General features: G+C 43.3%; 1 protein-coding gene across 1 annotated transcript in view; it reads right to left on the reverse strand.

Moving 5' to 3' along the window:
• Nucleotides 1-17,376, reverse strand: part of mapkbp1 (mitogen-activated protein kinase binding protein 1) — a 260,224-nt gene that overhangs the window by 130,906 nt on the left and 111,942 nt on the right. Inside the window, exon 3 of the mRNA XM_072265081.1 lies at nucleotides 10,098-10,160. Coding sequence (XP_072121182.1) covers nucleotides 10,098-10,160 — 63 coding nt within the window. The remainder of the gene's footprint in view (nucleotides 1-10,097; nucleotides 10,161-17,376) is intronic.

Below are 17,376 nucleotides of genomic sequence, written 5' to 3' on the forward strand. Positions count from 1 at the left end.
TCTAGTCTCTAGCCTCAAGCCTGAAGACTCCAACCTTCTGCCTCCTGCCAAGCGTCGCCTCAAGTCTCTAGCCTCTAGCCTCAAGCCTGAAGACTTCAGCCTCCTGCCTCCTGCCAAGCCTCATCTCAAGTCTCTAGCCTCTAGCTTCAAGCCTGAAGACTCCAGCCTCCTGCCAAGCCTCACCTCAAGTCTCTAGCCTCTAGCCTCAAGCCTGAAGACTTCAGCCTCCTGCCTCCTGCCAAGCCTCATCTCAAGTCTCTAGCTTCTAGCTTCAAGCCTGAAGACTCCAGCCTCCTGCCAAGCCTCACCTCTAGCCTCTAGCCTCAAGCCTGAAGACTCCAGACTCCTGCCTCCTGCCAAGCCTTACTTCTAGTCTCCAGCCTCAAGCCTGAAGACTCCAGCCTCGTTCTGCCTGCCAGCCAAGCCTCGTCCTTGCCTAGTTCAGAGGTCCGAGCCAGAGACAAGACCCAGGTACTGGGTCCTTGTCCAGTCTCTGGCTCGGAGTCCAAGCCCGGGCTCCTAGCTCGCTTGTCCAGTTCTGTTCCGGGTTCCCGGTTTTCGTGTCCATGTCCTTGCCCTCACCCTGTATCCTAGTCCTGTCCCTAGTACTTCAGTGTCTGTGTCTTGCACTTGGGTCCGTTCCCAGCCACCACCCCTATGACAGAACCTCAGCGTTAGGCTACATTGCACCATGGTGTATCACCTGCAGTCCAATGGCTTGTGCAAGCAGTTTCACTGTTCCTTAAAGGCTGCTCTGAGGACTTCCTTGATGGATCTGTGTTGGCACGATCCTCTCCTGTGAGTCCTGTTTGGGCTCAGACCAGCTCCAAAAGAGGACCTGCAGCTATCTGCAACTGAGTTGGTGTATGGGCAGCTGCTAAGGGAGCTGGCTGACTTTATTCTTGACGCCATGACCGCCTGATTGGTGTTTCAGCAACATTCCACCCTCCTCAGTAACGCAATTCCCTTACTCCCATTCCTACCTCCCATCCCTACCTCCCATCATGGCGTTCAGCACTCCTGGGTTCCAGTTGACCTACATTCTATGTCGATCATTTTTGTCCACCATGGTGCATGTTCACACTCCCTTAAGCCCCCTTACAATTTCCCATTCCATGTTTTGGAATGGGGCAAAAAGACTTTTATAGCGGATAGAAAGGGTAAACCTGAATGTATTTCTATGGATCTCATTAAACTGGCCCACCAAGATCTGGATGGTCCCACCACCATACACCTGCATCACAACGTGACCATGTGTGTATCAGCATGTCCCTAATCTGCTGTTACTCCAAAGCATGTAGGACCTGAGCTGGGTGGCTCGTACGAGCCCCAGACAGACGTCCAGCGCTGGTTTTGGTGAATACTTGGCGGGGAGCTGTATAGGGAAGGGTAATGGGTGACAGAGGACACATATTGTTCATAATCAAAACTGTTCTACATAATTCACAAACAGCGTCATTGAGCTGTGTTCACTTTAGGAGACGGTGTCTGATGTAAAGACGTTAGTGTAAGACGACTGATTTTGGTTTTGTTCGTAATGAAAGTAAAGGGCTACTGCAGCTTTTGCTAAACACTTGACTCATGCATGTTATCTTCACAAATTCCTATAACTCTATATCTTCTGATCCTCTGTCACCTCATTCTAAGGATTTGATTTCATCTTTCACTATCAGAGCCACTCCACCCCTTCTGCCTATCTACCTGTTCTTTTGATACAAGGTATATCCCTACATGTTAAGCTCCCAACTACCATCTTTTTTCAGCCATGGCTCAGTGATGCCCACAACTTTATACCTGCCAAACTCTAACTGTGATACAAGATCATCTACCTTATTCTGTATACTGTGTGAATTCAAATTAATAATGTTCTTTCAAGAATCACTAGATTCTGACATGGTTCTGGAAGACCAGACAAATGTCACTCCACTCGTCAAGAAGAGAGAGAGGCAGAAGAAAGGAAATTATAGGCCAGTTAGTCTGACCTCAGTGGTTGGGAAGATATTGGAGTCTTTTGTTAAGGATATAGTTTCGGGGTACTTGGAGGTACATGGTAAGATAGGCTGTGGTCAGCAAGGTTTTCTCAAGGGAAAATCTTGCCTGGCAAATCTGTTGGAATTGTTTGAAGAAATAACAAGCAGGACAGAGAAAGGAGAGTTGGTGAATGTTGTGGGCTTGGATTTTCAGAAGGTGACACACACAAGGCTGCTTAACAAGCTATGAGCTCATGGTATTACAGAAAAGGTTCTAGCATGGATTAAGCAGTGGCTGATTGGCAGGAAGCAAAGAGTGGAAATAAAGGGAGCCTTTTCTAGCTGGCTGCTGGTGACTAAGGGTAAACCTCAGGTCAGTGTTGCAACTGCTTCATTTTATATTATATGTCAATGATTCGGATAATGGAATTGATGGCTTTGTTGCAAAATTTGTGGACGATATGAAGATTGGTGGAGGGGCAAGTAGTTTTGAGGAAGGGGAGAGGCTACAGAAGGACAGATTAGGCAAATGGGCAAAGAAGTGGCAGATAGAATACAGTGTCAGGAAGTGTACGGTCCTGCATTTAGGTAGAAGAAATAAAAGGGTAAACTATTTTCTAAATGGAGAGAAAATTCAAAAATCTGAGGTGCAAAGGAGTCTTTGTGTAGGATTCCCTAAAAGTTAATTTGCAGATTGAGTCTATGGTGAAGAAGGCAAATACGATATTTACACATTCATTTCAAGACGAATAGGATTTAAAAGCAAGGGTGTAATGTTGAGACTTTATAAAGCACTGGTGAGGCCTCACTTGGAGTATTGAGAGCAGTTTTGGGCCCCTTTCTTAGAAAGGATGTGCTGACACTGGAAAGGGTTCAAAGGAGGGTCACAAAAATTATTCCAGGATTGAACAACTTGTCATATGAAGAGCATCTGATGGCTCTGGGCCTGTATTCACTATTCAGAAGAATGAGGGGTGACCTAATTGAAACCTATCGAATGGTGAAAGGCCTTGATAAAGTGGATGTGAAGAGGATGTTTCCTATGGTAGGAGAGTCTAGGACCAGATGACACAGCCTCAGAATAGATAGGCATCCTTTTAGAATGGAGATGAATTTAGAATTTCTTTAGTCTGAGAGTGGTGAATCTGGAATTCTTTGCCACAGGCAGCTGTGGAGGCCAATCCTTTATGTATATTTAAGGCAGAGGTTGATAGATTCTTGATTGGTCAGGTCATGAAGGGATACAGGGAGAAGGGAGGAGATTGGGACTGAGAGGAAAAACGGATCAGCCAAGATGAAATGGCGGAGCCAAATGCCTGAATTATGCTCCTACATCTTGTGATCTCTTGGTCTAAATATAACACCTAGATGACCTCCATTCCTAACCTAATCTACACTATAGGAAATTTTTGGACTGCATGGTAGCCAAGGCTAATTGACTTCAGCCATGTACAGAATCTGCTTTGCAGATTTAATAATATATTTCAAACAAAAGAATATAAAATCTGGCACAAGAGCAGAGAGAGAGTCCACTCTTTTCAGTAGAGAAGAGCATAAGAGGACAGGAGTCCACCATTTAGCCCATCATGTCAAATTCTAGTTGAGTAATGCAATCAATTACAATGCCTGCATATTATTCTCCCTGCTTATCCAATCTGTTTTGAAGACATTGATTGTTTCATTTCTATACCATCCTTATAAGCACATGAATTCAAAGTTCTAACTACTCTAATTACTTTTTTCCACACATCAATTTCTTACATATTGCTCAAATTTCAGATCAGTGTTCCATTCTTTACACGTACGTTAAAGGAAACATATTTGCTTACTCCATATAAATTGACCTTACTTTTGTACACCTCTATTAAATCTCATCTTAATGTTACTTGCTCTAATGATAACATTAGCCTGTACATTGTAACTTTACAACTGAAACAATTCACCTTTAAACCATTAGACCAATCCAGGAAATCTCATACTAAATTTCTGACCTTAAATTTCTAGACCTCTCCTCTCAGCATAATATTTGCAGAGAATTTCATCCCTTTTGCAACTGGAATAAACCCTCCCCAACAAACAGCACTAGTTAATCTGTCTCTGAGGACATTGATCCTGTCCCTGGAAACATCAGACTTATACAGGTCCTATCTTCCCCTAAACTGGCTGAAGAATCAAAAATCCTTCCCCTGCACATTGATCTCTAGCCACGCATACATCTGTGCCATGTTCTTATTTCTGAACTCAAAGGTAAACGTTTCCGTAAACAGCTTGGATTTTATTTATAAGTGCAGAACCGTAAGACCATAAGATATAGGTGCAAAATTAGGCCATCTGGCCCATCAAGCCTTCTCCGCCATTCAATAATATCTGACTTGTTATTATTTAATATCCCTCTCAACCCCATTCCTGTTTCAAGTCATTTTTCTTTTATTTCCCAGTTTCTTAAGGTCTTGGAGGACTCCATTCTCCGTCTGTTGTTTGTCTGATCTCGGATAATGGAGACTTCGGACAACAAAGGCTAATAAATGAAAGTTGGTATTGAGTTCTTTAATGCTAGGTGTATTTGACAATTGAGTTTTTGACAACCTAATAATGTATTGTTGGTTACATGGACTTTCAAATGTTACCATATATTGGACTGTAAGCAGAAGTAGAGTTCCTGAGATACAGAGATGATAGCCCAGCAAATTATAGACCAGTGAGTCTTACTTCAGTGGTTGGTTAGTTGTTGGAAAAGATCCTGAGAAGCAGGATTTATGAACATTTGAAGAAGTACAACATGATTAGGAATAGTCAGCATGGCTTTGTCAAAGGCCTTACGAGCCTGATTGAATTTTTTGAGGTTGTCACTAAACACATTGATGAAGGTAGAGCAGTAGATGTAGTGTACATGGATTTCAGCAAGGCATTTGATAAGCTATCCAATGAGAGTCTTATTGAGAAAGTAAGGAGGCATGAGATCCAAGGGGACATTGCTTTGTGGATCCAGAACTGGCTTGCCCACAGAAGGCAAAGAGTGGTTGTAGACGGGTCATATTCTGCATGGAGGTCGGTGACCAGTGCTGTGCCTCAGGGATCTGTTCTGGGACCCCTTCTCTTTGTGATTTTTATAAATGACCTGGACGAGGAAGTGGAGGGATGGGTTAGTAAATTTGCTGATGACACAAAAGATGGGGGTGTTGTGGATAGTGTGGAGGGCTGTCAGAGGTTACAGTGGGACATTGATAGGATGCAAAACTGGCCTGAGAAGTGGCAGATGGAGTTCAACCCAGATAAGTGTGAGGTGGTTCATTTTGGTAGGTCAAATATGATGGCAGAATATAGTATTAATGGTAAGACTCTTGGCAGTGTGGAGGATCAGAGGGATCTTGGAGCCCAAGTCCATAGGACACTCAAAGCTGCCTCGCAGATTGACTCTGTGGTTAAGAAGGCATACGGTGCATTGGCCTTCATCAACCGTGGGATCGAGTTTAGGAGCTGAGAGGTAATGTTGCAGCTATATAGGACCCTGGTCAGACCCCAGTTGGAGTACTGTGTTCAGTTCTGGTCGCCTCACTACAGGAAGGATGTGGAAACCATAAGAAAGGTCTTGTGGTATTCTGCAGGGGTTGGTGTTGGGTCTATTACCTTTCATGTTACATACTAATGATAGAATTGATGGCTTTGTGGCCATGTTTGCTGATGATACAAGGCAGGTGAAGGGGCAAGTAATGTGAGGAAGCAGGGAGTCTGCAGTAAGATTAGGAGAGTGGTAAAGAAGTGGCAGATAAATACAGTGTAGGGAAGTGTATGGTAGAAAACTATCATAGAGTCATACAGCATGAAAACAGGCCCTTTGGCCCAACTGGTCCATGCTAGCCAATGTTCCACCAACACTAGTTCCACTTGTCCTCATTTGGTCCACGTCCCTTGAATGGACCGAGTGTCTTTTATTGGTTAATTGGTTCATCATGGTCTTAAGACATTCTCAGATTATCTTTTAACTGTAGGGAACGGAGCAATAAGCAGGCAGATAGAATTGGTTTAACTTGGTATCATGGTTAACACAGACATTATTGACTGAAGGGACAACAGTATTGTGCAAAAATGTTAGGCAAATATCTATAAGGAATAAACGCATCAACTATTTCAGAAACAGGGAACAAACTTAGAAATTGGAGGTGCAAAGGGACTTGGGAGTCCTAGTGCAGGATATCCCAAAGGTCAAATTGCGGTTTTTGTTGGTGTTTAGGAAGGCAAATTCAAAGTTACCATTCATTTCAAGAGAACTGGAAATATAAAAGCAAGGATAAAATATAAAGGCTGTATAAGGCATTGGTCAGACTATATTTGGAGTATTGTGAGCAATTTTGAGTCCCTTATCTAAGAAAGGATGTGCTGGCATTGGGGAGGGTCAAGAAGAGGTTTATGAGAATGATCCTGGGAATGGAAGTGATAACATATGAGGAGCGTTTAATGGCTCCGGGCCTGTATTCACTGGAGTTTAGCGGAAAAGAGGGCATCTCATTGAAACTTAGCAAATATTGAAGGGTCTGAATAGAGTGGACATGGAGAGGATATATCTATTATCGGGAGAGTTGAGGATCAGCAGGTACAGCCTCAGAATACAAGCAAATCCCTTTAGAATAGAAATAAGGAGTAATTTATTTAGCCAGAGGGTGATAAATCTGTGGAATTCATTGCCAGATGACTGTGGAGGCCAAATCACTGGGTATATTTAAAACAGAGGTTGACAGTTTCTTGATTAGTAAGGGTGTTAAAAGTTATGGGGAGTAGGAGGATTGGAGTTGAGAGGGAAAATAAATCAGCCATGACAGAATGGCAAATATTTGATCGGCCAAATGGCCCATTTCTGCTCCTATGTCTTAATGCCTTAAGGCCACTTACCTGCACTTGGGACAATTTATAGCAGCAGATTAATCGACCTGTGTGTCTCTGTGGCCTGGGAGTAAACTGGCACACCAACATGGCAATTTGGGAGAACGTGAAACCAAAGTTGCAGCTCTGCCTTGGGAGAATGGGCAAAGAAATGGCAGATCGAATATAGTGTAGAGAAGCACATGGTCATGCACTTTCGTAGAAGGAATAAAGACACAGAATATTTTCTAAAGAAAGGAGAAAATTCAAAAATTTGATGTGCAAGAGATGTGGAAGATCTCTTGCAGGATTCCATAAAGGTTAACTTGCAGGTTGAATCAGTGGTAAGGAGGGCAAATGCAATGTTAACATTTATTTCAAGAGGACTAGGATACAGTGGATTCTGGTTAATTGGGATAATTGGGACCAGTATATTTTGTCCCAATTAAACAGCTCCCCCAATTCGCTGAAGTTTTGTGGAAATAGTTAAAAAAGCATAAAAAAAAGACAAACTACCATTTAACTGAGTAACAAATTAAGTATTTAAATGAAATATAGAACAAATTAGATACTATCAATACTACTACAGCATTATAAAAAACTGTATTATTTCCTAATAGTTATCGTTTGAGGAATTCATTCAGTGTATGTTGTGTGCTCTTTAGATTGACTGTAAATGAACGAAATCAGCATAGACATCTAGTATAGGTAATTGACTACGATATTTTTGATAAGTGCATCCTCCAAATCTTCATTTACATTGTAACATTCCAGATGATTGTCAATACCTTCAAATTCTTCATAGTTCCTAACTTGTTGAAGTACAGAAATCATTTCATTTTCACTCTTGGCCATTTCTGGTATTTCCAAGTCTGAAAGCTTGAAACCTCAGTGAACAAGACAGTTCTGAATTGTCTTACTGCTTATTTCTCACCAATAGTGACACAAATAGCTGTTTTTCAAATGCACACACACAACTGAAACTATTTAAAAAATGTTTGCTCTAAGCACAGTGTAGTGTCTAATGCCCACTCAAGTGCACACAACTGATGCTCGTTAGAAACTGTTCAGCAACAGTCTCCTGCCCCACAGTGTTCCAAATAACCAAAGGGAATCCAGCCATGTCACTCCTTACTCTTAACAATTTCTCCTTTGGCTCCTCCCACTTCCTCCAAACTAAAGGTGTAGCTATGGGCACCCGTATGGGTCCTAGATATGCCTGCCTTTTTGTTGGCTTTGTGGAACAATCTAAGTTCCGAACCTATTCTGGTATCTGTCCCCCACTTTTCCTTCGCTACATCGACGACTGCATTGGCGCTGCTTCCTGCACGCATGCTGAGCTTGTTGACTTTATTAACTTTGCCTCCAACTTTCACCCTGCCCTCAAGTTTACCTGGTCCATTTCCGACACCTCCATCCTCTTTCTAGATCTTTCTGTCTCTATCTCTGGAGACAGCTTATCTACTGATGTCTACTATAAGCCTACTGACTCTCACAGCTATCTGGACTATTCCTCTTCTCACCCTGTCTCTTGCAAAAATGCCATCTCCTTCTCGCAATTCCTCCATCTCCACCACATCTGCTCTCAGGATGAGGCTTTTCATTCTAGGACGAGGGAGATGTCTTCCTTTTTTTAAAGAAAGGGGCTTCCCTTCCTCCACCATCAACTCTGCTCTCAAATGCATCTCCCCCATTTCACGCACATCTGCTCTCACTCCATCCTCCCGCCACCCCGCTAGGAATAGGGTTCCCCTTGTCCTCACCTACCACCCCACCAGCCTCCGGGTCCAACATATTATTCTCCGTAACTTCCGCCACCTCCAACGGGATCCCACCACTAAGCACATATTTCCCTCCCCTCCCCCGCTTTCCACAAGGATCGCTCCCTACGCGACTCCCTTGTCCATTCGTCCCCCCCATCCCTCCCCACTGATCTCCCTCCTGGCACTTATCCGTGTAAGCGGAACAAGTGCTACACATGCCCTTACACTTCCTCCCTTACCACCATTCAGGGCCCCAGACAGTCCTTCCAGGTGAGGCAACACTTCACCTGTGAGTCGGCTGGGGTGATATACTGCGTCTGGTGCTCCCGATGTGGCCTTCTATATATTGGCGAGATCCGACGCAGACTGGGAGATCATTTTGCTGAACACCTACGCTCTGTCCGCCAGAGAAAGCAGGATCTCCCAGTGGCCACACATTTTAATTCCACATCCCATTCCCATTCTGACATATCAATCCACGGCCTCCTCTACTGTAAAGATGAAGCCACACTCAGGTTGGAGGAACAACACCTTATATTCCGTCTGGGTAGCCTCCAACCTGATGGCATGAACATCAACTTCTCTAACTTCCACTAATGCCCCAACTCCCCCTCGTACCCCATCTGTTATTTATATACACACATTCTTTCTCTCTCTCTCTCTCTCTCTCTCTCTCTCTCTCCTTTTTCTCCCTCTGTTCCTCTGACTATACCCCTTGTCCATCCTCTGGGCTTCCCCCCCCCCCCTTTTCTTTCTCCCCAGACCTCCTGTCCCATGATCCTTTCGTATCCCTTTTGCCAATCACCTGTCCAGCTCTTGGCTCCATCCCTCCCCCTCCTGTCTTCTCCTATCATTTTGGATCTCCCCCTCCCCCTCCAACTTTCAAATCTCTTACTAGCTCTTCCTTCAGTTAGTCCTGACGAAGGGTCTCGGCCTGAAACGTCGACTGCACCTCTTCCTAGAGATGCTGCCTGGCCTGCTGCGTTCACCAGCAACTTTGATGTGTGTTGCTTGAAATTGCAGCATCTGCAGATTTCCTCGTGTTTACATTTTTAAATATTGAAAGGCCTAGATAGAGTGGATATGGAGAGAATGTTTCCTATAGTGGGGGAGTCAAGGACCTAGGACACAACCTCAGCATGGAGGAACATCCATTTAGAACAGAGATGAGGTGGAATTTCTTTAGCCATAGCATGGTGAATCTGGAATTTATTGCCACAGATGCCTGTGGAAGGCAAGTCACTGGGTATATTTCAAGCAGGTCAATATGCTCTTAATTAGTCAGAGTGTCAAAGGATACGGGGAGAGGACAGGGGAATGGGGTTGAGAGAGACAACAGATGAACACAATGGAATGGCGGAACAGACTCGATGGACTGAATGGCCTAATTCTGCACTTATGTCTTGTGGTCTTGTGGTCTAGCTGCACACTGTGCTGTCTCCTTGTCCCATGGTGAACGGGTGACATTGGGAGCGGGGCAGTTACATTCCTTCCACTAATGTCTTACCTTGACCCATTCAGTATATGGTGCTGCTTGGTCTTCTTTGGATTAAAAAGCACAACTACGCACCTGGTGGGACAAAATAGAAATGGATGTAAGTTAGGATCAAGAAAAACCAGGAGCTAACAGAGGTGTCTTAACCACCTGTGACACAGCCACAGTCATTCACTGTAAGAGTCCAGGAAAGTGTAACAAAGGCAAAGAGAAAAGCAAAGCAATAAGCACCTTGAGTTTACCAATCCAGCGACTACAGGGAATATAGAGTTTAAAAGCAAGCAGAGTCATTTATTAAGCAAATAATCCAATTTAAAAAAAATAAAATTTAAACAGGTTGTGCAAAAATATACATGGATTTGTGCAATTTTAATCTTGATGCACTTTTGTCATTAATAATATGTGTATTTATCATTGAAGTGTGAATGAATAGCTTTAGATTTGGTCTAGTATACACAATGAGAGTGAAACAAAAGGTCTTCTTCAATTAAAGTGGGTGTTTCTTGTTTATTCTCCCCTGTAGTTTGAAAGCACCAGAGAATATTGTTTCACAGATCTGCTTTGGAATTGTGGAAAGCTGCAATCCAATATTGTATCCAGCTCAGGGCAGTGAGCAGCAGGTCATTTGGTCTACAGTTCACAAGAGACTGCAGACAATGGAATCTGGAGCAACACCCAAAATGCTGCAGAGACTCAGCAAGTCAGGCAGCATCTGTGGAGGGAAATGGACAGTCAACAGTTCGGCCAGAGACCCTTCATCAGGACTGGAAAGAGGGGAGATAACCAGTATGTAAAGGTGGAGGGAAGGGGTGAGGTAAAAGCTGGAGGATGGTCTATATGAGGAGGGTGACAGGCGGGTGATGGAGGGACGGAGGGAGGGAGGGAGGGAGTATATGAATGACATCAGGAGTTGGCAGGTGATAGGTAGAAGCGGCAGAGGGATGATGGAGGTGGAATCTGATAGGAGAGGAGAGTACAACATTGAGAGATTCCTTGCTGATGATGTCTACATCCCAATAAATTAGTCCACTTAAAATGATTAGTGATGAATAGAATTGGTCTTAATGTCATTGGTATCTAATGCTGTTGAAATCCTATCTTGATTACTAACATTACAGTTTAATGTATTGATGCCTAATATACAGTACTGTGCAAAAGTCTTAGGCACATATATACAGCTAGGGTGCCTAACACTTCTGCACAGTACTGTAGTAACTTTATGCATTGCACTGTACTGCTGCCACACAAAAAAAATAAATCTCATTACTTATGTGAGTGATGATAAACCTGATTCTGACACAGGTCTCTGTTGTGGACTGACAGTGGTATGGGGGTCGTGATTTCTGTAATGATCAATAAACCAAATGTTTAGAATCAAATGACCTTGCCTGTTGTCTCAGGGCTGGATGTGTCTGCAGCCACGCTACAACCACCCCCTGTCCCTGACAAACCTTCTCTGCCACCTGTCCCACGCCGCTCCTGTGGTGCTCAACCCTCGCCATTCCCAACATCCTTTGCTCCTGCCAGACTTACAAACTTGCTCTTTGCTCCACATAGACAAATACAGGACTGTGCAGAAGTGTTAGGCACCCTGGGGTGTGTGTGTGTGTGTGTGTGTGTGTCTAAGACTTTTGCACAGTTCTGTAAGTAATCACAAAATCAAGAGTCTTAAAGTCACTACTATTAAAGATTCAAGGTATCATTAGTCTCCAGTGATCTCTTACCAATGTATTTAATATTAATATTAATAGACTCAATACAACTGAAGTCTTCACTCCAATGTTACTGAATTTCTGAATGGATTGTCTCTAAACAAAATGAATGTGAGGTATTGCTGCCAATATTGGTGGTTATTAATTCTTGCTCCCCACTATTTAATATATTACTTTGCATTGTAGTCCCACTGCTTTTATCATCAGTCTGTCACTGCCACTTTTCATCACAGATAAAACCTCAATTTCTGAGAATTAATCTGCTCTGAATTTTTAAAAAAGGCTTAATTAGTGGGAAGCTCAATTTGGGCAGCCTATCCCATAAGACGTATGTGATTAATAAAACTTAGGTTTAAATAAAAATTCAAGCTATCACACCCGAAGGGAAACCGGACTGCCATGAATCACCCTAATCCAGGTGCCATTGCTGGGCGTATTCTGCACACTGGCAGAGATTGGATCAAATGTCACGACCTTCAACACTGGTTGTGAAACACGGAGTAAATCAGCTGGAAATCAGGTGTAATGTTAATGGTTTTAATTTCACTGACTGCCCCACGATGGCTGCACGGCCTGGTCCTTTGCAGACAGACAGCACTGTGGGTTCAATCCTGACCACAGCCTCTGGGGAAGAAGTATTCTTCCTTTCTGCAGTTCAGCCTAAGAGTACCTGCCCCACTCATCGCCATTCCTCGTGATGTCAGCTGCTGCTTTCATCCACTGCCTTTGTGCACTATGAAATTGGGCTGGGGGCTGGGGACTGGGAGACAACCATTACTGATCTCCCTACTCCAGTCTTCCAGCCTGTGCTCATGGCAGAACTAGAATCTGCTGGACTGTGTAACTCAACACATCTCATAAATCAAATTCAAGACTGTGAGCTCTACACGGTAGGGTGTAAGCTTTACTCACTTCAACTAACTGGCACAGAATTGGTTTAAATTTTGATTGACGCACTTGAGACTACATCTGAAGGCCAAATGCATTGTAAAAGTCCGTGTCAGTACACTGTATTCCCAGTGTCGTACAGAGTCAATGTGCTTGATAGAATTTGTCCCACTCAGTGACCAATTTCTGCCAAACGCATTGATGACATCACCAAGTGTGCAAAATACGCCGGACCATGGCACCTGCATTAGGATGACTCGTGACAATCCGGTTTCCTTTTGGGCACAATGGCTTGAAATTTTATTTAAACCTAAATTTTATTAAATCACATGGTTCTGAGCAGAGGTCACTGGCCCAGAACATTGACTAGCTTCTCTTTCCACAGATGCTGTTTGACTGGCCGAGTTCTTCCAGCATTTGTCTCACTAATCCTCAACAGTTGGACAGATTCCTGTTGATATATACATACAGTGGCCACTTTATCAGACAGCTATTAAAGTGGTTAATGAGTGTATGTTTGTGGTCTTCTGCTGCCGTAGCCCATCCGCTTCAAGGTTTGATATGTTGAACGTTCCGAGATGCTCTTCTGCACATCAATGTTGTAATGTCTGGTTATTTGATATACTGTTTTCTTCCTGTCAAGCTTGAACCAGCCTGGTCATTCTCCTCTGACTTCTCTCATTAACAAGGCGTTTTTGCCCACAGAACAGCTGCTCACTGATTTTGTTTTGTTTTTCACACCACTCTGTAAATTCTCCACCAGGGGTCCCCAGTTAATGGTAGGGGTCCCTGCTCTAGAGACAGTTGTGCATGAAAATCCCAGGAGATTTCTGAGATACTCAAACCACCCCATCTGGCACCAACAATGATTCCACGGTCAAAGTCACTTAGATCACATCTCATCCCCCGTTCTGATGTTTGGACTGAACAACGACTGGGCCTCTTGACCATGTCTGCATGCTTTTATGTATAGCTACTGCCACATGATTGGCTGATTAGATATTCCCATTAACCAACAGGTGTACCTAATAAAGTGGGGACCAAGTATAAATTCTGATTCATCAGTCAGTAGCACACCCCAATTCCTACACACATTACAACTAAGAAACAGAAGAAAACTTCTAACTGGTAGTACTGATATGATTGTACTATATAACTTGCTGATAGCAGTCCCCATTGTTACCCGGAAGGGTTGGGAATCCTACCAGACACATGGGATCACGGCTTTACCCTTGCCCCTCTCTTCAGTAATGCATTGCGGTTTCACAAAGTCCTGCAAGGATGTCTGACATGCGACAGTAGCTGGACAAGGTGCTGCTGCTCTGCTTCCATAATGAGCCGAACCAGTTCAACCAGTCCACTGCCTTTCTTTATTTTACACCCAACAAGTTCTGGCTCCAGTGCTCTGCACATGAGGAAGAAGGGGTGATTTATGCCCAGGTAGAAAAAAAGTTTCATTTTGCACCCAGCAGACACAGAAGGCAGGTGTGACTCGGTTGATCACTGGTGTGATTCTGGTCTGTTAACTGCACAGACAAAATTAATTACCGTAAGGAAAAATGTGTTTTTCCTGCAGTCCCTAAGGGCTATATTCCTCATTTTACTCTTGCTATAAATGAGAAGCAAGATTATACCCCGAATTAAAACAAAAAATGCTACACTCAGCAGATCATAATGATAACACAGACAATTTTTTTTCGAAAATGTTGCTTCCTCAGAAATATCTTTTGTTTATGATAGACCGCTTGAAGCTGAACCCAAATATAATTTCAGACTACTTGTATTACATAGGAATTTGGAGAAACGAGAAATTAACTTTTATTGAATATAATGTGTTTAATTTAACAGTGCTGACGCCTTGCAATAGTTCGACTAAGCTAAAAATGTTTTGTTGATGATTTTCATTTGTACTTAGTGTCTGAGGCTTCTCACTCAAACGTCCAATAATAATCAGCCAGCATTGATGGATTCCAGTTACCCTGACACTGTTTCTCCATGACCACAATGTCCCGGTGAAACCTTTCACCATGCTCGTCACTGACAGTACCAGGATTTGCAGGGAAGAAGTCTAAATGTGGAGGGGAGGAGAAGATGGGGAGAAGGACGCAGTGTACGCAGTCGCTCCGAAATGATATCGTATTTGTAAGTAGGTACCATGCACAATCCTGATTTGATGGAGACAGATGTGAGAAGCATAGGGGACCATCTGGAGAAACTTCTGAAATGCCTGCTTCGCTACCGCTGACACTGTGTGATCGAGAATCTCTGAAGGAGAAGGCCCCAAATCCTCGGCTTTGCCTGTTGCCGGGGCTGGGGTCGAAGCCCTCGGCAGAGATGGTGCTCGGTGCTCGGTGTCGGAGGGCTGGTCGGAGGCTTGAAGTTTTCGGACGTATTCAATGTCGGCTGTGGTCGGGTGCTTCCAGGGTGCTGCATTGGCAAGTTTGCGGCGCTGTAAGTTCATGGCAGGGAGAGTTTTTTTTCCTTCTACCGTCTGCGTGAAATGATGGGACATTCGAGAGACTTTGAGACTTTTTTTACCGTGCCCATGGTCTGTTCTTTATCAAATTACGGTATTGCTTTATACTGTTTTAACTATATGTTATAATTATGTGGTTTTTGTCAGTTTTTCAGTCTTGGTTTGTCTTTTCTGTGATATCATACTGAAGGAACATTGTATCATTTCTTAATGCATGCATTCCTAAATGACAATAAAAGAGGACTGCGTGTCCTCATAATCTGAAAAAAAATGGGAATACAGAAAACGAATCTTTAGTATCATGTTGCACTTCATGGTTTTGTATGCTTGAAACATTTTGTCAACCAGCTGCACATAGTTTGGTGCTCTAGTTGCCAAGAAAATTTTCAACAAAATCCTTGAATGCCTTCCATATGTGATTTTCTCTGGACCCTCTAGAGGTTCTTTGAATTGTCTGTCATTGATGACCTGTTTGATTTGTGGACCAATGAAAATGCCTTCCTTAATTTTGGCATCAGTAATTCTGACTTGAATTATGAATTGAAATAACAAACATCGATGATTTCACAAAAATAGTGCGTGATAGGGAAATTTCATAGTGATTTCCATGATTAGGAGCCCAAAATCCATGAGATATACCCAAAAGTGTTCAGGAAGCAAAGCCTCTATTGTCCAGTGTAAACAGAAGAGTTTCTGCAGGTGCTGGAAATCCAGAGCAACACACATAAAATGCTGGAGGAGCTCAGCAGGTCAGGCAGCATCTAAGGAAATGAATAAACAGTCGAAGTTTTGGGCTGAGACCCTTCTTCAGTGCTATAATGAAGTACTTTGAGAAGTTGGTTATCTCTAGAATTAACTTCTGCCTGAGCAAGGACCTGGACCCACGACAATTCACTTGTTTCTACATTGTTTCCACTATTACAAAAGTGATTAATCTTCAGAGTCCTGAGGCTATGAAAGGCACTACATCCATGCAAGTCCTTTCCTTTTATAGAATAACGCAATAAGCAAAAACAGATGGAGGCCAGTCAGTCAGTCCTTCAAGTTTGTATGGCCCATTGACAAAATCATACCCATTTTCACTTTCTAGTCTGATTCTCGCATCTCAACTCTGAATGGCCAAAATTAATTCTGGGCTCTCCAGCATCCTGTTAATCCTTATCAAACTCTATGCCTTGATAAGATCATATATTCATCTATTCCTCTCTGGAGAGTCTGCATACCCTCTATTCACTCCTCCCTCTCTGACAATACTCTGCTTTCCCCGTATTTACACCAGCGTACAGTATATCCAGGAATTTGATAGGTGGGAATGTTTACATCAGTACTATGTGACTGAGAATGGGTTTTTTGATGCAATGACTTTTGAAAAAGTTTAGTTCTGGGTGCTTCCTGGAGAGAGTCATCAGTATGGAAATAGGCCATTCAGTCCACAACATCAATGCCAATCATTAAGCACCCACTTACAGCGGCTAACTGACCTATACACCTGCACAACTTTACGATGAGGGAGGAAAACACGGGGAAAATTCACCGCGAAACTGCCAAGAAGAAAAGGCAAACTCCACCAGAAGCCAGGATTGAACCCAGATAGGCTATTGGGAGAACCACTCCACCATCCATAATCAACATCTCTTTAACAAAACGCATGTACCAGAGGAACATCAAATGACGTCAATTCTAACATCACTGTTCACTCAGCAGAAGCAGCAGTAGACCTTGTTTGAAGCTCTGCCATTCACCACTGACCTTCTACCCCCATGCCATGTCCTAAGGCCATATCCTTTTTGTCCTTGAGTAGTTAAAAATCTACCAACCTCTATTTTCAATATGCTCAACAAGTAAGCCTCCGAAACACTTCTGGTAAGACAAATCCAAAGGCTCGCCCATATGGGTTTAGAAATTCTTCCACAGCTTTGTCCTGAACTGCTGAACTCTCATTCCCCCTATACCACAGTCATGGTGAAATCTCATTCCCCCTATACCACAGTCATGGTGAAATCTCATTCCCCCTATACCCCAGTCAGGGTGAAATCTCATTCCCCATACCCCAGTCAGGGTGAAATGTCATTTCCCCATACCCCAGTCAGGGTGAAATGTCATTCTCCCCTATAGCCCAGTCTGAGAGAAATCTCATTCCTCCTATACCCCTGTCAGTGTGAGCTCTCATTCCCCCTATACCCCAGTCAGGGTAAAATGTCATTCCCCCCTATAC

The sequence above is a fragment of the Mobula birostris genome, chromosome 1 (genome assembly GCF_030028105.1).
Source record: "Mobula birostris isolate sMobBir1 chromosome 1, sMobBir1.hap1, whole genome shotgun sequence".
Taxonomy (NCBI): Eukaryota; Metazoa; Chordata; class Chondrichthyes; order Myliobatiformes; family Myliobatidae; genus Mobula; species Mobula birostris.